The 26,348-nt window shown below is 38.7% G+C and overlaps 1 protein-coding gene across 1 annotated transcript in view; it reads right to left on the reverse strand.

Annotated features, from left to right (window-relative positions):
* Positions 1–19,253: 19,253 nt before the first annotated feature.
* The window catches only part of cdh13 (cadherin 13, H-cadherin (heart)), a 279,497-nt gene continuing 272,402 nt past the window's right edge, over positions 19,254–26,348 (reverse strand). Inside the window, exon 15 of the mRNA XM_046394809.1 lies at positions 19,254–20,963. Within this exon, the coding sequence (XP_046250765.1) occupies positions 20,956–20,963 (8 nt within the window). The 3' untranslated portion in view covers positions 19,254–20,955. The remainder of the gene's footprint in view (positions 20,964–26,348) is intronic.

The following is a 26,348-nucleotide window of genomic DNA, read 5'->3' on the forward strand; positions in this document are numbered from 1 at the left end:
GAAAATTATGATTCAATTTAAAGGTCTTATGGTCGACTCACACAGGTGTTTTCACTTACTGGGCACGATTGGTCCTCCTCTGAGGGCTGTGGGGGTGTGAGCACAAAGTGCTCGATTTACATCTCTCTGACTCTCCTGTTTGTTTTGTTGCACCTGTTAGGATGGGAGATTTACACCTTAATCAGCAGGCTTGTTCGAGATGAATTGACCAAAAATGATCACCGCACAATGCATGCTGCTTAGATTTGTGTCTGACTTGATCCCCGCTTGCTCTGACATCATGCACATGTGGATAGCGATTATCTTACAAGATAATTGAGGTGGCTGCCAGACGCCTCAGTTGCTCTTCATCAGCTGCAAGACCCACTGGCTTTCATGCTACCGTAGCCTGGGTCTGCAGGCCAATCAGCTTGCTCCTGTGGTCAGGGGATATAACATGATCTGATTAAGGACCTCTATTTTGTCCTTTGCACTGTGTACATCTGTAAAACCATTTTACAAGCTCATATGTCTATGTTATAGGCAGTTTGTTTTACTTGTTTAAAATGTTTTTAGTGACTAGTGTTTTTAGTTGCAAGGATCATCTTGTGAGCAGACACGCCATCTCTCTGTATGAAGGTATTCTGTCTGCTGTGTTGCAGCCTTGGAAATATGAAGGGAAATATTAGCAGCTAATGCAGTGTTATTGATTTCTTTGAGCCTTCATCCAGAATCATCCAGCTTTGACATGCACTGCAGTTTTAAAGTTACCTGACCCTGACAAACTCTTTGTCATAAGAACATCACTGCACAAAGCCTGGCCTGACTTTATGAAACATCCAGAGATGCTCCTCAAGGCTACATCTTTGGCCCACAGCTGTATCTGTTCATTAATGAAAAAAATGTTGTGGTTATTGGCTTTCATGCTCCCGCAGGATGCCTACTAGAATATAGAAACCAATGTTCTTAAAAGACAGAAAAGGCCCTGACTGGAAATGACCTCTTGATTGACAAAATGTTTAAGACCAAACATACACTTACTTTGAGTCTGTGAATGGCACTAGTGGGAGAGATCTTTACATGTTTGCTATGTGAGCTGGAGAACTCGTGCAGATGAAGATGGTTTTATCTGTCAACATCTGGCAAACAAAATGAGAGGATGTTTTAGTATTTACCAGTGCGAGAAGAGTTTCTATGTATCTATGTATGTATCTTGTGAGCTTGTGAACTGCATCTTTTTGCTGTTTATTTTCTTTGCATTGCATGAGAATTCTTTCACATGGAATCCCTATTTAATGTGTGCTGCATCAGACTGAATCTTTCTGTAACTGCAATTCTTTAACAGCATGTTCCAACACCTGCTGTATCGCCTGTACTTGATCTCAGTGAGCTAATATTTGAGAACTGTGCAGCAGGTTGACTATCTCTGCTTTAGTGCTCTGATTCAACCCCATGTTCCCATTGTGCAAACGCAATATTATTTACTATATAAGCAGTGACTAAACTAATGAATAAAGTTGCTGTCTGTAATCATTACGTTGGCATATTCAAGCTACAGTGTAGCATTAAAATGTAAACAAGGAGGCTGCAGCTTAGCAATTCATTACAAATAGTGTGCAAGCATATGACTCTTGTTGGATTTTAAACCCATCAAATATGAAATAATGGTATCTCTCAAAACAAACAGAATTACAGATCAGGTCAATCACCAGAAAAACAAACCTTTGAGGAATTTAGGCAAAGCAAATATTCCTAGATGGCACATTGCTGAGAATTAGATTATGCTGGCGCTCGGGTTACTCCAACATCAGATTTTCACTATGTGATTATTGTGGCCAAATGAATCCACAATAATGATATTGTTGTGATATTTATAGAAAATTGTTTTGAAAATTGTTGTGTGATTTCATACATACACATACGCTTATAACAGTGAAAAGTAACCAAGTGAACTGATCCAAAAGGTGTAACAGCAAGGTGACTCACACACTATTTATTAACACAAATCAATATTTCATGTTCTAAAATCACAATTATCATCAGTACTGGGACACAGAAACCCATATTTGGTGCCAAAAATTTGATTTCCAATTAATATTAAAAATCTTCTCCACAGCTGAATATCTTCTGCTGCAGGGTCAGTGATGCGAGGAAGAGCAGAAACCAGCCACCTGTCATCCTGACAGAAAACTAATAAACCAGGATTCTTGGTCATGACACATTTTATACAGATTCAGCACAATGGATACAATGGATCCAAGGACAGATTATGAAACGGACACCTCAATGCCCAGCAAGACACATACACAGAAAGAGGCTACAAAACAACAAAGCCTAATTATTTTGTAGTTATTTTCTTGTGTCTCTGGAGACATCTTGTCTTTGTAGTTGGTTTGTGTTTCTGTGTGGTTGGTATGCCTCTCTTTGTAATCATTTGTGTCTCTCTATAGTCGATTTGTGTCTCTCTCTAGTCAGTTTGTGTCTCTTTGTGGTCATGTTACATCTCTTTGTAGGCTTTTGACATTTTTTTGGAGAAGAAATTATGACAGTGTCACCTAAAGCAGAGGCTCGTGTCTGTCAGGTCGCTTCAGTAATCCATCCATGTGTATACCTTGCCTAACAACAATCCCTGTATATTGGAAGATTTAATACTTTTATGTTGCTCTTAATAATTATTACTTATTATATGTGACCAGATGGACAGGGGAGCAGTATGCTATGTTAGTGGTGACTGTAGTTTCTACCAATGCCAAGTTTTCAACATGGAAAACTTGTCAGTGTTAGAACCCATTGTATCCAGTTGTTCGATATGACAGTAAATTAGATCTGGGCACACCATTGACACAGACTGAAGAGTAGAAGTGTTGTTCAAGTCAATAATGTAAACAAAGTGTGAAGAGTGTGAAGAATGTTTAATTACTTGATTTTCTTTAATTTAATTACTTTTAGACAGCAATTAAAAAAGAAGAAATTCAAAAGAGGAAAGCAATACTAAAACGTCCTCAATGTGACCTTGATAAGGACTGTGTTGGTGCCAGCATATGCTACACTGTTATTTAACTGTTATTCCAGTTTGTTAAAAAGAAGAAAAGCTTAATCTTTTCTCTGAGCTTTTTGCAATTTGCTTTCACCACATTGCCAAGGAATCAAGGAATTATCTCTTTTTGTTCTCTTGTTTTTGTGTTGCTTTTCTTATTTATCTCCCATATTCCTTCAGGGAAGACAGCAAAGTGCAGGCAATAAAGGCTTCATGTACAGAACCAAGCAAAAGATGACAATAACTCCATATAATACGATAAGTAGCTTAGCTAACCACTTCGCTGACACACAACCTCTAAACTGCTCTCCCAAATCCTCAGCTTCAACTTCAGGGCTTCTTGTGTCAAATCAAATTCAGGCATTAACAGGCAGAGGTTTGATATTAAAAGCCCGTGGGTGATGCAAGATTGGGTTTGAAAAATTGTTGCAATTAGCGTGTGCTAAGTATATTTTTCAACTGGTAGTCAGTGTTTGCCTTGTAATTCAGTGCAGTGCCTAATTCAATACTCCACGACTGCCTTCAGTATTGGCCTAAGTGCTTTGACTTCACTTCACTGCACCAGAGTGACAGCAGCACCAGCTAATCAACGTGAGGGTCTGCGAGTGTCGGTGTGTTGCTTTAGGGTATACTGAGAGCATGAAATACGAACCATGAAGTCAAGTTAGGTGTATTAAATGTGAAGATGGTACACAGTGGATTTTGAAGGTTATCAATCTTGATATGGCACAATGCTACCAGCTAAATGTTATGAGTAACTCTACCTGGAACATAACCAACACAGCATTGGCTTCCAACAACTTAAAGCTGCACCAGCATTATTTTTTATATTAAGAATGAATCAAAATGTCTTGTAATGCGAAAGGGGTCAACTGTAATAACAAGCCCAAAGGGCCTCTCATTTCCACAGAGCATTTTAGCCTGATTCAACTAATTATTTTGTTTTCATGACCATCAACTTTTCAACTGGCTGATTCTCAGTTTTTTTTAAAATGGTGGTAGCAGCAGGTGACTGTTCTCAGCAAATAAACCTTCAGTATGCTACCTTCTCTGTACCAACAGATAAAGCCAATGACAAGCTGGTGAACATGTTTTAATTGGTGCTTTTGGCTGTGCTGATTCAAACCATACCATGCTAATTTGCATTTCCATTACCAGTTCAACCATACCAATTGTGCCAAGCCCACACTGACCATCTCCAGTGTGGTGCCAAATTGTGCCTGGTCTGCCTCCAAGCGAGTTTTGGCAACGTCTTGCCAACTGTGGCTAACCTGTGGTGACATCACTTACTCCCCAACAAGTATGTGTTGCAAGACTCAGAGCCCAGAGAGGAAGGTGATTGTAAAAGTCTTTGAATGTTCAAGTCTCAGTAATTCTGTTTTCTAACAGAATGTCTCGTCTTCTTAAAAAACTTGCGGCACAAATAAAGGGGCAAAAAATGGGTTTGTACACCATTTAAGAGCCACTATTTTAACTACTAGTCAGAATATAGATTAGCCTGCTGATTTTAAAATATCAAGACAAGTCATTGCCCATTAGGTTATTGCCTGTTATTGAAATGTCAAGACAAGTACATCATCAGTTAAAGACAAGCATTTGTAACAGGGATGCAAATCAGCTTCCAGCTAAAGAATCATTTCTCCCTCAGAAAATGGCGGGAAGGAAAACAGAGCTAGAATGAGAGTGAATACTGCCCAGATGCTCTGTGTCTGCTGGATGTGGAATTAGGTTACAGTGTGTTAGCATTTACAATAACAACCAAATAAATCAATAATTAATTCAGCATCTAAGAGGCAATAATTTTGATGCAGAACTGTGTTCACAGTAGAGAGAGTGAGAAATATTTTTACATATGCATGCATATTCACATATGCTGGAATGTGAATATAATTTTTGCCAACGATATACAACAAATTTGAATCAAAAAGGAAAAAACACAAAAATAATACAGACCTTGACCTCTACCAGAGATGAAACTTTTCCATGTAATTTTGAAATGTGCTTTAAGAGATATTCCCCAGCAATCTCAAAGACATAGGTAGTATTATGGTAATGGTATAAAATATGCTTTGATTCTCAACCCTGCTGTTTTTGAATTTGCTGATTTGATTGAGGCACTGTAGCTCATTTCTAAATTATTGCCACAGTGTTAACATTCATTTCCTCTAAGGGGACCCAGTCGATGGTCCATAAAGTCAATAGAAACTGAGTGGAACTGATGTGAGCAAAGTGTGAGGCATTGGTCCAGTCACCAAGGACTTCAGTTACTTCTGAAAAGGTAAATTGCTTGAATGACACCATGTACACACTATCAGAAGAATTCACTTGAGAACAGCTGCAGTGTGAATGGGGAGCATTGATTGTTGATTAAAATGCTGACGGGTTATTGTAAACAGTAAGAGGTGCAAAATTCTCATTTGCGTGAGACTTGTGATGTTATCTCTGATACATTTCAGAGAGAAATTTTTAACCTTTTATTAGATTTTTTCAACGATAATTTATGTGTGCCATTACCAGTATTTCTTTGTAAAAATGTGTCAAAACATGTAAAACATACAATAAACTCATTATTGATGCATTATTGATTTTAACTCTGCAGCAAAAATTAGTCTACAACATTGCTCAAACCATAGTAGAACACTTTAACATTTCACTGCAAAACTTGAAACTGTTGTGCAAAATTTGAATGTAGGTGATTTAATGGATTATTATGTTATTGTAGATGTCAGGGATTGAGTTCTTCTTCTACATTTTTTTCAGAGGCCTTGGCGAATGCTGCTACATAACCCATATTAAGAAGCCAATGTCCCTCTCTTTCTGTCACTTATTTAATGTTTCACTAGAAAGTTACAGTATTTCTGGTGTCAAACAACTGTGCTCACTTAGAATAGTAAATATTGATTGAGAGTTACAGTGGAGAATTGCAGCAGCAGGAATTACAGCCTCAATTACTAGGTAGCATTTACATAAACTGAAAGTCACCTCCCCACCCCATTTATCATTTATCATTTATTGTTAAGACTCTAACGGAAAATTGGACCTCAAAAGCAGTTCAAAGTCTTTACTGCAGGAAATGCAGGAACTTAGTACACAGTCTTCTTAGATCTAAGAATTTCTTTAGCTAATCCAGTGGTAGGTCCGGATGGCAGGTGAGAGCATGTGGTCTGAAACTCACAGTCTGAAATAGCAGCCTCTAAAACGCAAACTGAGGAATCCAACAACCTAACACGAGAACTGGGTTCAGAGCAGGGCTGGCCTGAGCAGGTAGTAGCCAGAAAGATGAGAATACAAGAAACAAGAGTTAATTTGAGTGATAAAACACCAAGGCAACTTGGCAACACTAGCCTGACGATGATACTGCAAAGGTGATGGAATAGTCTGGCAATTGTAAGGCAGGAGAACTGGTCTTTTATGGAGGAAGGTGGGAAGGCAATGATTGGAGTGAATAGGAGACAGGTGTGCAGGTAAGTGAACCAATGCAGGAAGTAATGCCTCCCATCCATATGACACACACACAGAAGAAAAGAAAGCATAATCCCTGTCCTAACATTTATAGTTGGATCTATCATCTTGCCCCATTATCCAGATGAACCTCATCACTAAAAGCTGACTATGAAAGAAGTTGCCTTAATAGCCGACCTAGAGTTCTTATATAATTCTTATTTCTCATCCATAATTGTCGAAGTCCATTGTGGCATAATTTTCTCTGGATGCAATATTTTGGACACCTCTACACAGATCGTAGAACATAGGAATCAATGTCATGGTAAGATAATCAACACAGCTGCATTCTGACTTCAAGTTCTCCTCATCCTAACTATGGAGAGCCTGGACAAAAACTGTATCTTGTCTGGCCACATTCCTTCTTAAGATCACTTTAGTCACCTCTGGAATCTTTATTGCTGGTCAGTGAATTTTTGTACTGCTTCAGGCCATGGTTTCATTAACAATTTGAGGTCTTTCTGATGGAAGGATACTTATCAAAAAGACAGGACTCACTCAAACAATGAGGGAGTTACACTGACATCTAACCTCATCCATTATTTGACATTTTCAGCCTGATGTTTAACTATCTGTAGTGACCATGCATCAATTCATGTATCTAGTGTGTGTTCTTTTAGCCTTTCCTCTGCCAGTAAGCCCTCTACTCCTCTGACTGAGGCCAATCCTCTTCCTGTTCATCACATCCCTGTGATAATTAATAGCAGGCCATTTAAACGTGTTAATCACTATCAGTCTGTCCTTAATTCAAACAGTTGGACTCAAATTGCGACCGAAAGTGCACTCTCAGTCAGTCATTTTACTCTAGCACTGGGTTGTAACAAAAGATCTCTGTCAAACAAGACTGTCATTCTTAATGGAATGCCTTTATCTCACAATCTAGACTTAATTATTTTTAACTGTTCAACTCTATTAAACAGTCTCTCAAATTCTCTTGCTAGCCACTTTTTAAATATTGCAAAACCCTTCAACCTTGTTCAAAATGTGTCAAGTTCTGTGGATGACCATAGTCCCACTCTTGACCTTGTTTTTACGTTTGCACTGTCTTTGAACTCTCTCTCTGCTTGAATTTGTTTCTGACACCGTGGTTCAGTCCATTACCCAACTGCAGAAATACACAGTTCACTTGCACTTCCTCAACGCCCACTCTGCAGTTACTCTTTCCTCTTGTTTTTCTTTTTGTTTCGTTTGTCCCCACCTTCCAGCTCCACCTATATTAATGACCTTGTAACCTGGTTCAATGATCAGTGTATTTCTGAGCTAGACATCATTGTTCCTTACACTACCAGGTCCTTTCCTTCATCCACCCTGTGTCCCTGGATCAATGATTCATCAGCTGAAAAGGGCAGTTATCAGACTGGAGCGTAGTTGGAAAAAATTCAAACACAGAGTCCATCTTCTGAAAGAATTGCTTTCTTTACTCCAAAATATCAAGGAGCGAGAGTTGCCTATTTTACTCACCTAATTAATGGCCACTAGCGCAACCCAAGGTTTCTGTTTAATGCCACTAACTGGTCACATATGCATCTGTACTCCTGCCCTTTATATGTAATCCCTCCCAAGTTTCTTAAAGAGGTCTTGCCTACATGGGCCCCCTGTCGGCTTCCCATTGTCAATCTCTTTCACCTCTAGCTGTGTTCCTGTTAGTTTTAAGACGTTATAGTTTAAAGTATTCAACCTACTTATAAACAGCCAGCCCTCACTCCAACCCAATCAAATAACTACAGACCAATTTCAATTTACCACTCGTGCCCAAAATTCTTGAAAACAAAAAAAGCTGCTCAGCAGCTTCTCGAGGTCACTGATGCACATAACATTTCCATAAATCCTGATACAGCTTCCACCATCAACATAGTACAGAAACAGCTCTATTAAGTCTAAATGACATTCTCATGCACATTGACACTGGCGAGTGCTTAGCCAAAGATGTGTACTTGTCAGTTTGGTCTGGGGATTTATGACCTGTACTGGAGAAAGTACTGCCAAGCTAGATTAATGGGTTTTCAAAGTATGAGCCTAACACAGTGGTTTTTAATCTCACAAAAGTGGTTCTCTTTCAATCTGGCTAGATCACCATGGTACCATGCTGTGCACCAAACCTAAAAACTTGCTTAATACACACTTAATTTTCATTTGCTGCAATGCCTCACTATTAAAGGTGGAGGAGGACAAGATTTGACTGTTTTGATTGTGACAACATTGCACAGAAAATCCATCCATTCATTTTCTATACCGCTTATCCGTCAGGGGAGCTGGAGCCTATCCCAGCTGACTACAGGCGAGAGGCGGGGTACACCCAGTCAATCGCAGGGCCAACACACAAAGACAAACAACCGCACACTCTCACAACTTATTTAGAGTAGCCAATTAACCTAATGTGCATGTTTTTGGTATTGTGGGGGGAAGCCGGAGTACCCGGAGAATCCCAGACCGGGATTCTAACCTGGAACCCTCTTGCTATGAGGCGACAGTGCTAACCACTGCACCACCGTGCCATCCTTGCACAGAAAATAAAACAAACAAACAAAAAAAAAAAAACAACAACAAAAAAAAAAACCATGCAGATTCAGTTTTCAAGGTTTTTCTACATTCAATATCTAGGTTGCACACTTTTTGAAGTAATTTGTGTTATGAGCACAGGAGGGACCCCAACGCAAGGTTTATGTAAGGATCTTTCTAAGGGGCTGATGGCAGGAAACGGGAATCTGGCGGCAGCTGGCGTGAGTGATGGTAATGGAGGATGGTGCTGGCATGAATGTTGAATGAGGAAAAGTGTGGCAGGCAGAAAAGTTATGGGAAAATGGAAAGGCCATAGTTCTTTTAATGACTTCATCTCTAAAGTTAATAAGGTAAGACAGCAAAGGATGGACAGCAACAGCTATTAGTGACACTGCTGGCCACAATTGAAAATACAGTTATTTCTCTTTCACAAAAAGTCATGATGGGCAACTGGGGGAAAAAGGTTCTTCAAAAGCTGGGAAGGTGACATCTTCTTTCTCACTTTATTTCTGTCACAGCTAATAATCCACAAATGTAATGCAAGGACATTATTTTATAATTTCCCACCATAGTGATTTTGCAGCTAATAAAAGAGGAGGTTCATCCCTGGGTGCTGTTAATCTGCAAGCAAATTCCTTTAATTGTAATGCAAATTAACTTTGTTTGTACAACATTAGTGTAAATCCTCAGTAAATGGCACTAATGCTGTTAGATGATCTATGTACTTACAAGCATAGAGCATTGCACTGAAGAGTTATGACTGGAATTCTAAAATTCCAACAATCACTTTAGAAATATGGACGCTTCACTGTCAATTTTCGGCTTTCTCAACTTGTTTCTCTTGTCATTTTGCCTTGAGAAACTGAAAGACCACTTTTAAACAGTTTAACCTTCCCTCTTACAGGCTTAAATTTTCTCAGATATGAGGGAGCTGCTGGGACCAAGATTGCAGATAATAATGTGATTGTTCAGTATGTACGTCACATAAAAAAGCAAAGGAATTACTAAGGTGAATATTTTAGCATCCAAAGAGAAGAAGGGACACAAAATGCCAAAATAACAGCCACAGACAGATGGTGTTGAATTCTTTTCACTGATGTGGAACAGAAATCCAGTTTCCTTGTTGGTCCTGTTATTCTTGTTACATCAACATTTGTCAAACTCCACAGCCTATAAATCCTCACACAAATTTACCTCTAATGTATTCTTGTGACCACCCAAACACCCACTGAGTCGCTTCAGTGTAGCTCTATCCTTGGAATGAATGTGCTGAGCCTGCCTGCTGCTCCTCACAGTTATCAGCAGGAAAATCACAAGCAGCCGACCACAAAGAGACAAAATGAGCACAATGGTGGAAACAAATTGGTACTCTGGGGAGCACTGATGTCTCCTTTTTGCTACACGGTTTGGTAGGGACAACATTATAATATAGTTCAGCTGTTGTGATGGAGGTTAGCCCTGCAGAGGACTGTGTGTGCGTTGGAAGTGTGAAGATAGCCACAGAATGTATGTTAAACAGCTCAGCGTGGGCTCCACACACGTTTATGTCTGATATTATGTGGTTAAAAACATAGAAAGGTCACACTGACATGTATCATGCTAATATAAATAATCATATTGACACTGTTTGCAACATGAGTAAAACTTCTTATTCATATTCTTTGTAGGTTTCAAGAGTTCATCATCATGCCCTGGGGACAGTGATATTATGGTATGGTGCGTTAAAGCACACAGACTGATGCTGCATTCATAAAATGCTCCCATACCCAACAACCATTCATTCTTTGGTTTAGCAAAACCTCTCACTGTTTTTTAAATTTATACTTGAACTTTTTCAAGTATAAATAATGTCCAGTGGCAGCAGGTTCTTAGAATTCTATTTCTAACTTAAACATGTGTGATGTATAAATCTCACCTGCCTTATGATTATCCCTTACATGTTACCAACTCAAATTAGGGTTTAATCAGCAATGGACCAAAAGAGTTAAAACATGCTTTTTGGAAGACAAGATCAAAATAAAAGCCAGCCATGGATCATGGTAGCAGGTCGCCGCTGCAGTGAATGAGATGGGGCAGAAAGAGCTGTGATCTTAAAAATAAATGGTCTGGCAATTAATTTGTTGCACCTATAATTGATAATCTTAATCACATTGTTCATAAAGTTCATGCAGAGTTCACTACAGGCTTGGATGCATATGCATCCCAAACTACAATACCCCTACATAACCAGCTATTTATTCTCTTATGATTTTGCATCAGTCATACTTTAGCTATGCTATCACATGAAAGCAGATGCTGTGTTGTTGGCACCATAACACTGACATCCACAACCTCCATCTAACTTTTATTGCCTCATTTGCATATCAGACCTCCTGTTTAACACCTGTGTGTAAGAAAACAGAGAAAATGAGAAAGCAGTGCTGTCGACCTTGAAACATCAATGACAAACAGAGAAGGAGGAATTTGCTAAAAAGAGAATTGATATGGTGTTTTGTGTGCTTATGTTGACTTGACAAAATGGATGTTTGACTTAGACAGGCTATTAGGTTCAATATTTACAGGATATTAGTTGTGCACCTTTGAATTTAATGAACAAGGCTATTCTTTCTCAGCAGACTTTGTAGCTTCATTCCCTGACTCTCTTAAGATGTCCTGCTAATGAGGATGGGAATGCTTAATGAGGTAAAGATCTACATTTTCAATGTGCTGGTGTTTAGCACAAGCTAACATCATTACAGTTACACGGAATAAAACATTCAGACCTCCAAAAACAAACCAAAAATTGATTTACAATTTACTCAAGCGAGAAAGTTGAAATGATTCCAGAGTATTAGGTTGGTCAAAAACTGGAACCCAAAAGCAGACCAGCAGGTGTACCTGAACACAAGCAGACAAAGATTGAAATACAAAAACTCTTCCAGAAAGTTAAAAAAAAAAAACAGTTGGGTGGAGGTGAATCAGGTCAAATCAGGAGCAGGTGTTTGGGGTTGTGGGAGAACAGACAGAGGGTAAGGACGGCCCTGTTTTGCTTCAGATTGGATCCAGGTAGAACACACCCACACTCACGCAACACACAGAGAATACAGGGGAGGGAAGAAAAGACGTGGGAATTTCTATAGCCCTAACATGGAGTTAAAAAACACTAATACCACCTTCGTGTTTGTGCACTAACTAGGACTAGGAGATGGTAGCTTGGTAAAGCTTAGTAAAAAGACTCTAAGTAGGTAGGGAGAAATAGTTAGCATGAGCACACAACTGCTCATAAAATCCAATTGTTGCTTTTTACATTCCCAGTTGTGTACAGCTTGAAGAGAGAATATATACTTTCTTTTTTTGTAACTGTCGACAGCCTACTAAGCTTTAGTAGACTCGCTCGATTTAACAGGCAAATACAAGGACAGTATAGATCTTTCCATCATACTCTAGGTAATAAAGAAAAAATTCTCTCAAAATGTCAGTGAGTTCCTTTCAGACAGTAAGAGGCAGACAAGAGAAGATGCGAATAAAAACACTTGAATAGTTCAGAGGCTTGAGCAGATGCACTGTGCATGTACTCAAATTTTTAGTGTGAGAGTATTTAAAATTTGAAGTACCTTTCTACATCAGAGCTCTCATGCACCAATTATTCTCACAAAAAATGGAAAAGAAATGTTAACGAGAATTTCAAAACCTGCACCACGTTGTCCTATAGCAAGTTATTCTTGTCTGATAATTTTATCCTTGAAATGTTCACTTTATATCCACAATATTACTAATCTTTAAATGTCTTGCTTATCTTACAAAAAAGCTGTTTGTTGTTTTGCACAGGGTTCAGCATGGAGAGCTTTTTTTATGAATAAAGTCATCAGAAATGTAAAACTCGAGAGGATCCATGCTCATTGATTGTTAAGCAGCTGCCAGACAAAATTCAGATTCATCTGATACAAAACCCTGGTGTCTACCATATGAAATGAAATAGTGGGAAGAAACCATGTGTCTATGATATGCTCTGTGGAAGGGCTGCAGATTGTTAATCAAAACTTATATGAAATACAAGCTGGGGAAAATGCAGATCAAGGTTGATGTTGGCAATTTCTCTTTTTGCCTCTTTCATCTAGACCATGTAATAGCATGTCCTTGAGAAAGCCTTCCCTGCTGTTGGTAGGATGGTAGGTTATTTATACAGATGAAATGATTCCTTACAGAAATGAAAACAGTTACAGTTGAAAATATAGAATTGTTTCCATTTTCAGTGTATTTCACGGCAGGAATTGAAAACAATCTAACACACAAGAATGACATTTTACAAATGTTAAAACAAGACTAAGTCATAGTCACTAGTGGATCTGTGAAGCTGTACTTTGGCACACCTGTACTTTGAATTAAATTCTAACATGCCTATATTGCCAATATCCTGACATTTAGTAGACTTGCTATGCTAAATAGACATTGCTAATCACAGCAAAATGCAAAATACAGAGAAATGTCACTAGTTGTCAAAGTACGAAGTGATGCACAAAAGTTATTGGACAAATGAAAAATTAACCCTGACGCTAAATGAACGCGTAATGAATAATCAGGGGATCACTAAAGTTACTTCAGTCTATCCTGGGGAAACTATAAATGTCAGCTCATTCACTAGTTGTTGAGATATTTCGGTCTGGACCAAAGTGGTGGACTAACTGACACACAGTTTTAGAGCTACACTGCTGACATGGCTATAAAGCATAAATGGTGTTAGGAGAAAATGATTTGCCTCAGTGTAGCCAGAATGTACAAGCGATCTGCCAGGGAAATAAAATCACCTTTGTTATCATTCATCTATCTGTCAAATGGTTTCACTATGTACACTTTATTGGACAACTGTGGGCTGCAATGAGAGATGTTTTACCAACCACAGTAATGGCTGGCTTGGAAGCAAGGCTTGGAGCTTGTTTATATGTATTTAGTGTTGTGATGAGGGGGTGTCTGGCTGCCATTGAAAAGGACCAGGCTGACATGCCAGCAGATTGAGATAGGTGATGCTGCATTATCAGAGCGATGAGTGAGTGAAAATAACATTTGATCGATGGAGAAGAAAATAAAGAGACCCTTTAGGCCTGGTTGAATATATTGCTATTGTAATTACCACCAATATCTGCCAATGGCCCATTCGACGTTTATCATAGGTTCAGGGCGTTACTTAACCTTGCTAAGTCTAAGTAAAATGAGAGTGAAAATGGTAATTGTGTGGTCATTACAGATGAGGATCTTGTGTTAATAGGTGCTAAATGATCATCTAGGAGGGAATGAATGAGTCTGAATGGCTGAGTGGGAGATAGTGGATGGAGGATATTAGTATCATTATTATTGGATAGTATGGTTGCTTTTGGCATTTCCAAAATTAAACTTATATGAAGCTGTGAGGAGGAAATCCTACACACTAGCAAAGCTGTAAAGAAGCCACTTTTAGAAGGTAAAATTAACATGCTGAACCAATGGATGGTTTTGTTTTGAAGTTACAGAGGCAGAAGAAAAGCCACCTCGCCTTTTCCTTTTTCTGCCATTTAACAGAGTTTCTTTTCAACTTTGTAGCCACTCCTTTTTGTCCTTCCTTTCATTACTCACCTTGTCCTGCTTTCATCTGTTACATGTCAGAAAATACTTGTCTTAGCTGGTTGAGTCCAAACTGAAGAGTACATGGAAATATGTGCCAATTCATCACATGATATTGAACACGGGCCGCCTTGTCTCTCAGGAATAACGTTTACATAAAACTAATTTGCAACAGCAAATTAGTTTGAGGGAAACATACTTGCGGCAAATTATGTTTTCTCTGAACAAAATGAGGATTTGCTATCAATTAAAGTCACGGATGTTGATAGACAACATGCTAGTAAAATGTTCGCTGACCACATACTGCATGTATTCTTTGAAACATCTATAGCATCCCTTCCCTTACTTTAACCAAAGTGATTTCGTTGCCTAAACTAGAGCAGAGCCATCCACCCCAGCCACCTTGCTGAGAGTCTGTGGCGAATGAATGTAATGTTTGATTCAGTAAAATAAATGCAATCTCAAGACATAATCCAGGTTTGCGATAATGTTTTGCTTATTAATACATTAATAAGCAAAACATTACATCACATCATCACATTGCTTTGCAAATTAGTTCTGTATAAATGTAACATCTAGGAGGCAGAGCTGACTCGGGCGGTGGGTGGCACTTAATAAACTAGAAACTGCTGCAATGATGTGCCTCGTAAATGTAAATTGCACCCATCATTTCCTAATGACAGTCCAGTACAGGTTAATTATTGTTGCTTGTGAGCGCTTGCCCATCTGCAGGTGTACACACACGATCATGCATTTCTGTATTTCTCTTGTTGACGGCAAGGCTAGACTGAAAATGCATACATGCATAGTTTTTTTCTAAGAATATGCTGACTCAACTGTACTTCACTGCCAGTAAACTGTTCCATTTGATTCTAAAAGTCTTTAAAATCCTCCATTAGCTGTTGTGATGAGTGTGACACACAAAAAAATCCAGTACAGTGTAGTGCAAGTAAGGTTCTTTTCAGTAGAATAAACACTGATCAACCAAGACAGCTTGACTGTGAAGTGTTCTCATCTATGCATGTCAAAGTCAGAGATCACAGATTTCAGAATAATTGAGGGCAATAGCTGAATTCCAGCTGCTATACATTAATCTCAGTTGAGAAGCAATGCACAAGTAACAAAGGAAGACAAAAGGATTTTAGGACTCACAGCTTGTTAAGATAGTTTGGAAATGTGCGGAGAGTTTCTGATGAAAGCTGACTGCATTCATCAATGCTGTCAGCTACCTGTGTAGAGACCAAAATGCATTCCAAATTTCACAAATAGTATATACCCTTGTTGCAGAAGAACCTCGAAAAGCTATTAAAAGTCATGAATAAATGAAATTTGCTTGATTTAAGGTTTTTACATTCATTTCATTTTACTGAAAGAGAACAGTGAAAGGAACTCTGAATAATAATATTAATATGCTGAACTTATGAATATTGATATCAATTCACATTTTCCTTTGTTGATTTTATGGAAATTAAGTTATAAATTAATATATATATATATATATATATATATAATTTACATAAAAAGTATGTTTATAAGTATGTTTATGGAACTGGGTTTGAGGCATTCTGTCTTACAGACAAATGGTAGGCTGAACTTTGTTGGGCAGGCCATGTGCTAGGTCACCATCATGCTCTCAGTCAGGAAGATGATACCTAGCTCAACAATTTGTTGTCATTGAATGATGTCCTAATAGGTAATGAATAATGGTGTATTGGGTTAAAAATATTCTACAAAAGTGTTTTAGTGTCCAAGTACTCAACATACATACCACTCAAACACATAACACATAATGTGTCTGGTTTGCTTCCAGACTGTGACAATTGTTGCATTTCAACCCTTCACGCACTCTCAAGTTAGCCTTTTGTCTGTCATGTGACCAGGAGTGACACTCTCATCACTCATTGGCTGACTACTTCCTCCCTCTGCAGCTGGACTCGACTGGCTGATGCAAGGAGTGGGAGACTGAAAGGCCATCAAAGATGCCTGCTTATTTGTTGCAACCATTGTGGCGCCTCAAAACAAAGTCATCCTTCATTCCTAACAACATCAGTTTATTTTTGCTTTGGTGTTTCGATGGTATCCCTTAAAACCATGGACCCAGACAAAGCCCTGTAACCCCTGATACTCTTGACCACTCCATGGTCACTGAAGATTAATGGATAGAGGGGTGAATGTTGACAGCCTAGTGGAAAACAACAAAGGTTTGGTGGTAAGCACTGACACATTAATATCAGGGTCGAGTAGTATATTTATGTTTTTATTTTATGTGGATCAAACATAGTTACATCTTATTTGTGTACTTTAAGATACTAAAAATTCAAAATGATAATGAAAAATGGGATCAGTGTATTTTTACAACTGCTGATGTGGCAACGTAAGAGCAGCAACAACCTAATGCTTGATGTTACTTTGATTTGCTGAACTGTTTTTGTGACCTACACAAGATATGTAGTCACATTTTGTGTTGATGTAGTATTGTCTTATTGTGTCTAAAACTATGTAACTATTGAATTAATGGTGATGTAAATGTGAGCTGTAAAAACTAAGCCATCAGCAAAGGATTGTGAATGGCGGCATAGCACTTGCTGTAACAGGGTGAACTTGTTGAGGTAGCTGTCGTAATCTTGTCTTTCTGACAAGACCAACCAGACCTTTTTACAGATTGGTAACGTGTACAAAAGCATGATACGTAAATACACAAGGTAAAGTATTGTTCCTGATGTTGTAAGCTGAGTTTATGATATGGTGTGTAGTCTACGCCAGTTTACCCCTCATGCTAGAGGAAGCCGCACTGCGATTGAGTGTAATGGTGGACACTATTTTTCCACGGATATAAACTTTCGCTCACTGGCAAATGTAGAGCTCCAGTTTTATGCTCATAGTTGAGTTGAATTACAGTTGAGTAATTTACCTGTTTGCATGAATTATGTGTACCTGCCTTATAAAATATTTGTTAAGTCAAACTTCAAATCAAATCAAGTCAAATGCGTAGCTGGCTTTCCCATGTTAATATGCTGTTATTGTAAGTATTGTAAACATCCTAGAAAAGTCTGTCTCAGTAAATCCTCCTACACCTTCTCTTCTCAGCTCATCACACATCAATCCTTCATCTCACCCTTGTGCATGTTGACCAGACATGCAAAGTACCCTCTGGTATTTGTACTTGTTGTACAAAGTCTTCCCTTAAGTGTCTCCTTATGCTGATGCATAAAGCCTTGTGTCTCATGCAGATGCTCAAAATTCCTTTTGACGTCTATGGCCGACGTGCAAGGAAACGCCACTTTGGTTATTTTGTGTTGTGCATGTGCTGTGATCATCTGATATTGCCATGAATGTGCTTGCATTACACATTGCATTTCATTAAAGCTTGCTTCATCTGGATGACATTCCAACGGATGTGCCAAAAAGGCAGTTGATTCCCTGGGACTGGGCTCAGTCATGACTCTCTCTGTGTCTGTGCACATTTCATAATAAATGGATTTAATACATTATTAACTTAAAAATTCTGATTAGCAGTACAGTACAAGAACATTACAATCAATAAGTTAGCAGTATGATACATCTTATCAGCTGATCAAAACACACTGATCAGCCTCTAGACGTTCTGTTTTTGGATGGGCTTTAAAAATGTAAATCTGTTATGTCTCTTGCTTAAAGGAATAGTTAGACATTCTGAAAGATGCACTGAATTACTTTCTTACCAAGAGTTAGACAGGAGGATTGATACGACTCTGTCTGTCTGTCTGTCTGTCTGTTGTCTACTCTGCCTCTGATTCACTGATTTTCCCTTCTCTGCCTTGGATTGGGTAACCTTGATATTTTTACATTAATGCAGTTTAGATGAAACCACAATGAATTTATGGTTAATGTTTAACAGAGTGTTGACTAATGAGAAACACTTAAATTTGAAGGACTCTGAGTTAACAGTTTGCATTAAGAGCACAAGCTGCATTTTCTGGTTGCTGTGTCTGTTTTATAAAGCAACCACAAGAAAAACACAAACAACCAGCAGCAGTGCTGACAGAGCAGATTGTGAGCTGTAGTTTCACTTGCAAACATACCAACCTCTTCATTGTCATAGTTGCATCTCTGGACTAAGCAGAACAGACAGGCTGGGTATCTACACATGACAGTAAACATAACCAGGGCTACCATTACTTGATTTTGGCAAGCAGAGTTTGCTGACCTGGCCTGTTTGCCCTCCTTAGCTCAAAGACACTCCAGGAGGAGGTCATTGAGGTATGAGGGCTGGTCTTGCAGAGAGGGCTGGTCTTGCAAGACAAGCAGTGGGATCCATAGTAATACGGGAGTTATGTGCCAGAACATTTCTTGGCAGGAAGAATGACCTCCAGTCTTGTTGTGACTTTAGAGGTTCACAGTTGCTCCACTCATTATTTTCAGTGTAAATACAACTGCAGCCTTGCACTTTTCTATGAACAGTTGATGGTTAGACTTTTTCAAATAGCACACAGTGAATTGTGGTGGCAAGGGTAACCACAGAAACCACAGACTGGCAAAAAAATAGTTGTCATGCTCGTCTCATGTTTGACAGGAATGCAAAAGTGTTTGCAAGAAAGTAAACAATGTTTTCAAGACTGTCAAACTATTTCTTGGACTAAGATGCAGAAACACAAAGATGTAAATGATATTCACACACGTTCACACTTGTGGCGAATGTTTGCCCATAGCTTCTCAGTGAACACACAAGTTGCAAAACGGCATTGTGGGAATTTTCAGTAACGGCTTTATTAAATTAGTGCAAAAGACAGACATAACTCATTCAAAATGTCATCTTTTTCTTTAAGATGGTCTTCCACACAAACCCATACACACTACGTTCTTTTGATGAGCGCAAGAGAAAAAAGCGAATCTATCCACCAAAACCACAGCCTTTGTTTTCTTCTGACACATCTTCTTGTGACTTGTAATGACAGATGAAGAGAGAACAGGGGAGGGCAGAACTGACTGGAGACAAACTTGAACCTAAACACATGGCAGTCATCAAAGCAAGACTCCTGATTCTGCAAATAATCACAGATTTCAAAAATAATAATAATAGAAAAACAAACAAAACAAATAGATGTTACAATAAAATAGTCAACACATCAATAGCATTAGAAATAGGTTCTAAAATTCACAGAAAAACGTTTCCTCTTTTTTATTTACTCACTGTGTGGGTGACCAGAGAACTTGCAATCAAAGTACATAAGTTAATCAATACTGTATATTTATACAATGGTAAAAAATAAAATATTTATATAATTGTACTTTTTTTTTTTAAGGTTTACACCGTTACTATAAAGATATACTGTTTTCCACTCCATGACAACTAATGCAATAAAAACAGAAGCAAATCGAAGAAAGGACTCCAGAGAGTTTCTGACTTTGAAGGCTTATGGCTACCATCTTGTCCTAAAAGACCACAACCACTTCAGACAAAGAAACAGGCTTTGTTCCCTCTGCTTAAAGAGGGAAACGAGATCAAACACAGTCTGAGACGAGAAAAGAAAGGAACACATCAAAAAGTCAATGCTCTCCCCCGACCAGGACAGTAGCTCAGCCTTCGCAGTGTTCCCTGGCCCACCGAGAGACAGAGAGAGGTCGATAAGATAGAAGGGGGAGACAAAGGGAGACGCAGATAGATTGGATGATATCACGGGGAGGGTTGAAAGAAGGAATGAAGTGGTGGAAGGAAAAAGAAAACAGAGGTAGCTGTGAGAGGAAAAACAGGGAAGGAGGAGGAAAAGAAAGCTGGGGATGAAGCAAGAGTTTTCAGATGAAGTGAGGTGAGGTCCAATATCAAATTGATTTATAGCTTTAGTTTTGTTACAATATCAATATACATGTTGTTTCAAGTATCTCCTACAGATGTGGCATGTTGCCACAAATACTGCTAACACCCAGCATTTGTCTGCCAGCGTAATGGTGTGGTACCATAATGGAATACAATGAAAACTGTAAAAGCAAAAATGGCATAATCGATGCTGAAAGGATTGCAGAAAGGAGAGGAAGTCAAAGAGCCAAATACAGTAAAGAAAATATAAGGAGATGAGAAATGACTGGAATGGGGAGGGACAGATGCAACAAGGAAAGTAAAGATGACGAGAAGAAGACAAGAGTCTAGGGAGATAAGTGAGAAACTCAAGAAAAAAAAAATGCAGAGTGGTGTTATACATTATATAGCAGTTGTGCCGGTGGGGATTGTGTCTATTTTCTTGTTTGAGTTGTTGTGGTGAGAAGATTCCTCTTTGCTTCTTCATCTTCTTTTTCGTCTCCTTCTTCTCTCCTAAGCCTGGGTTGCGTGGGGGAGATAAGTCGTTGCTGTTCAGTGTTGCAAAAAGGACTACAGGAGGTTTCAGCAGAATCTACAGGCCTGTGGGAGAGCAGAGGGTTAAAAGGGAATGTGTTGGGGGGGAGGAGGAGAGAAGATAGGATATACTGTAAAGGCAAGGTCATCACTGCACTGGATCGATTGCAATCAATTACACAGGACAGGTGATGGTATCACATCATTAAAGATTCAGTAAGGACAGAACAGAGAAGTTATAATTGTTCACTTTCAGTCCACCTTTAGGCAGTCGCATCTAATTGGCTTTAATGTTAAAGTCCTGCCTGAAACTGTGTCAGCATGTACCTTCCGTAACATCCTAGACAGTTCGATCAATACGGCTGAGCACAGGCAACTCTCTCCAAACTTAAGAGCACAGTGAGGTGCACCAAGCTTTTGATTTATCATGCCATCAAGAGACACTTCCTGGAGTGGCTACAATGAAGATTAATTGGCTACTGATGTGTATTTACAGAATACTCAGATTTTTACGTCAGAATGAGTTTGGTTTAAGGTACCGAGGATAGCTCTGAAGTGGAAAATATGGCCATGTGTTCAACAAATTAGCCTTACTGGACTGAGGGAAGAATCTGTTTCAATCCACATGACATAATATTTACGAGAACCTTTGAACTTCAAAGTATCACAGAACATATGTTAATTTGAACTGCAACTGTGTTTTCCCTGGTGATACAGAGGTTTGGGTGATCGTAGGTCGGGTGTGTTCTCGAGTAAAGTGACAGTTTGTCTCATCAGTCTGATACAATTGCTTACAACAAGCTGCTCTGAAAATTTGATACAGCAAAAACACACGCAGTCACATAAATACACACAGCAGACCCACACACACGCACACACATACACACACTGCAGTATGAAATGTGAGAGTGTATTGATTGCCTCTCTGCCAGCCATCTCCTGCAAGCTTGCTCCCAATTTCTGACATGTTTGGAGATGGCTGAGCATTTGACAGAAACTCTGCTCCTGCTCTGCTTCCCCTGTCTCCTTTTTTAAAAAAAATCTGTTTTCTGATATGATTGGATTGGACAGGACACGTTTGGCTTCTACATGTTCCATAAACTCTACTTTAGGAATAAGTAGGAGTCAAGTGGTCAAACAAAATTGAAAGATATTTAATTGGATACACAGGTAGGTGTACTTGGTACAAAACGGTTCACTGCAAGTTCAGCAAAGGGTCACTTTGCCTTTGCTAACTTCAGATTGCGCCGTGGATATGAGCACTCATTACATTACCTGCATACTTAACAGGTACACCCTGGAGACCAAGAGACAATTCCAGCTCATTCATACTGTTCAGACCATGACCTTCTTTGTTGAACAGCGCCCAAATAATTCTTTGTAAACTTAGCTTAAATTAGAAGGGGTTAGGTCTCACAAAGTGTGTGCATGCATGGTTGTCTGTCTTCGTGTATCAGCCCTGCAATCAGTCCAGGGTGAACCCCGCCTCTCTCCTCTTGGCATATTGCTCTTATAATTCCATTGAATATATATTACATAAGCTTGAATGTAGCTTAATAACATGTCTATTTTTAAAGGACTGTTTATTTTCCTTTTTGGGAGGCCTAGGGACATTATCTAAAATGGCCATTGTGCAAATAAATTTAGAGATCCCTGATCTGCTCATAGCATAAGATGTTTATTCCACCTTTCATTGCCTGTTGGTGATTCTCAATGTGTGCAGCTCTGTGGGATCTTATTCTTTCACTATGTGTACCGTTTTTTCTTTTCTTTTTTAATCTGGTGTGTTCTGTGAATAAACTATTTCTGAGTCACTGGCCTCTCATCCTGTTCACTCTGAACATTAACCTGTGCGTGTTGTGAACCAGATTGAGAATTAAAAATTATATCTTTCTTTGCCACAATTTGTGGTCCTTACTCTGGGAAGGTGAGACCTGCCTCACTATTGCAGTATAAGTTTCTGATAGCTGTGACTCTGCCGAAGTAACATGCAACTACAACTCCTCAGTACACAGATGCAGTGGTTGCATATCAGGTGTACCATACATATTCTGCCTTACCTAACAGGCTTATATTTAAGCCTTGCCTTTTACTGCTAATCTTGCAAAATGCATGAAGCAAAATAGGCTGTAAAACAACCTATTTGGTTGTAGCAATTGGTCATAGCTAGTGATTGTTTCTAAAGGGTTTACTGTTGCATTATCCTTTTATGTGTTTGTGCGTTTCTATTGTGAGTACATGAGTGGGTTGCACTGTTGCTCTCACCGTTGGTGGTCACAGCTCTTGCATGCTTTGTTTAATAAGTTGGCAGCCAGTATCAGTCAGACAAACTCATCCTGCGCTTTGACTGTTCACATGCCAATATGTCTTTTTTTCTGTCTTTATCCTCCCCACTCTATCTCTCTCTGTCTCTCTCTCTCTCTCTCTCCTCTTACATCGCTCTTTCTCTCAATGAGATTAGAGAGAGGTCTTGAAGAATGTGAACTATAATTTTCTCGGACACTCTGAAATGAATTGGACAGCACAATTCAAAAAATTCTAAAGCAATGAAAATACAACTGAATGGGTGAATAACTAGTCGAGTGGGGTCTACAGATCAGGTGGGGGCCGATTGATTTTTCTTTCAATGCCCCCCTTTCATTTCACTCAGCCCAAAAAAAAAGGAAATAAAAGTCAAGAAACACTCGAAGGCACTTGAGACTCAGATATTGGTTTTTGCAAATCTAATGACACTCTGGCAGTCCTATTTCACCTCACATGAAGAACTGGATATAAAAGAGGCAATTCTTCCCCTCTGGCTAAAAAGTCAAGGCCCCAACATGAAAATACATTGCAGAATCAATTCACCTCAGCTCCTGTGCAGACATGGGCTATGAACTCATAGGTCAGGAACAGATGAGAGACAGAATTAGGAAGAAAAGGAAGCGAGAAAGAGCGATGAACAGAATGTAATCACTATACCAGAAGACAGGTAGGGTTAAGAATGAACCACTTTATGTTACAGCCGGTAGAATTAGCCACAGGGCTATGCTGTGCTCCTCTAGAGACTCACAGAGGGAAGTTTTTATAATTGATTGCTATGATATTTCTTCTTTATTTGTTGCTGTGGTTGTTGATGTAAAAATTCTCAAACACTGATGCACACACTATATATGTATACTTTTAAATGTAAGGCATATTTGTGACATTTATCATAACCAGCATAATGTTCTCACATCTTTCTACAGCTTTGAAAAGGTCCCACATATACAGTATAAACAACCTCCTGTCACTCTCCTGTTCTAATACAAGATGAAAACATCTACCTGTGCCAGAAAATGAACCTATTTCCATTTCACAGTATGAGGGAGAAAGAAATTTTGACTCAAACCTTTTTCTTCGCCAAATACAAGAATGACCTAATGGGGTATCACAGTAATTCATTGATGCTGACTTATCTTACCTTCTCCACTTATTCCAAGTCTCTCTGGGTAAAAGCATCAGCTTAATGCGTAAAATGTAAATTTAACAAGCTGCGGGAGGCGAGGAAGAATCAAATGGGACACTGGAGGGAACAGTAACCATTTTCCATCCTTTATAATTGCTGAGCGGAGAGGAGTGTGACAGTTGATTAGCCCAGGTATGTCCTGGCTGCTAGACGAAAACAGCAGCATTGCAGCATGAAGAAGAAACATTATAGAAGAAGACGGAATCTGTCAGGGTAACACTGACTCTAATGAAAGTTAATAAGCCCTACCAACCCAGAATGTAATGATGAATGAGTTAACTGTGCAAAAATTTTTAAAAGTGAACTTGTGTTGTAAAAACTTATGATGTGTAGCGATTCCTGGAGAAGAATTTAAATGCTGTCTGATCACAGAATACAGTCTTTTATACTGTTGCTTATTTTTTGATTTTCAAATGATATTTGCATAAATTTCAGATCACATATGTATATAGGATATATATACAATAACCAGTGACTGATGTTGGAAATCAGCCAAATTTTGAATGAAAATGCAGACTTTTTCATTACATTGAAGATAATAAACCTGCAATTTCAGCATCAGAAAATGAAAGATTTAGATTTAATTTGATAGTTCTGTTACGCTCTGATTTTGTATTTTTTAAACAAGTATTTGATTGGTTTTTCAAAAACACATGCGCAAAAAAAAAAACAAAAAAAAAAAACCAAAACATCAAATAATGACAGATATGTCAGTCTGTGTCTGTGTTTTCATACTGGTCAGCACTTTTTCAGCAATAACCACATGTATTTACATTCTGTAATTATCTCTCTGCGTAGTAGTTTCCGGTGTTCATGACAGAGTCTGCCATTCCCACCTGGGATTTAAATTGTCTTCACACATGTGCAGCAGAAAATCAGATTGTGTTTGGAAAAATTAATTACTGACTTATTAAAACAACATGTGTTTGTGTGCTGTGGTGTAAACAGAAACACCAGATGCTCTTCTCTTGTGTTTTCTGACAATAAAACAAAGAAAATTGTTTGTTTGCTGCCTCCAAAATTGTGCGACTTGCTGTATTGAACCGAAGCTGAATTTATAACCATTAGTTACCATGGGCCATTGCCAAATCAAGCAGGACTGAAGTCTAAATCTTAGCATCTACCATCTTGTTTGAATGTTATTAGTTACACCTGTATTTGAAAAGACTAAATATCAGCTGTGGGAAAGGTCTGTATTGAAATGGTAGAAGGGCTGGTATTTAAACACAACATCACCAGACTGTAGAGAAATCAGATGCTGTGTATTGTCGTCCACACTGATGTCACCTCATCGTGCAAGCGGCAAACACCAACACTTTCATTTTTGTCAACTTCAGTTTTGGGGCTAAAAGTCCCTGTGTATCCTTGTATAACTGCTGTAACAGATGTACTGGCAAATGTACCAACAAACCATTCATAATGCATGAGTAAAACATGAGTGCAGTCCAGTGCAACAACTATATTCATAAACAATTTATGATGCCTTTAAGCATCACTTGCTAATGATCAAAAATAATTCCTATACCTTTAGAGTGACTATGGCAATTTTTCAGGTTCTTACAAAGTTAAATTCTGCAGTTTAGGAGTAAGGAGTAATATAAATGTTACGTAATAGTAAAGGAATTCTAAATTCATGAATCAGATCAAAGCCATTATTCAGTGTTTATTCATGGAATAAGTAACTTGGTTATAGGCGTTTGTCTCGAGAAACGACACACCCCTTTGAATACCCTTCTTATCTTGGTTCAAAGATCAAAAAGCCTTCACAGCTGATCTGAAGGCAGAAAAAGCCTTGCACATCACTCTGGCACAAGGTTTCTTCAAAGGAAGCTGCGCAAAAGCCATATTTTTACAACAGTAAATAAGCCCCTAAACATCCTGTCTCTATAGCTGGGAGGGGATTAGTGTAGAGCTGGAGAAGGAAGGGGAAAAGTGGCTGTCAGAGCGAAGCGAGGGATCAGAGA

Source organism: Scatophagus argus, chromosome 7 (assembly GCF_020382885.2).
Source record: "Scatophagus argus isolate fScaArg1 chromosome 7, fScaArg1.pri, whole genome shotgun sequence".
NCBI lineage: Eukaryota > Metazoa > Chordata > Actinopteri > Scatophagidae > Scatophagus > Scatophagus argus.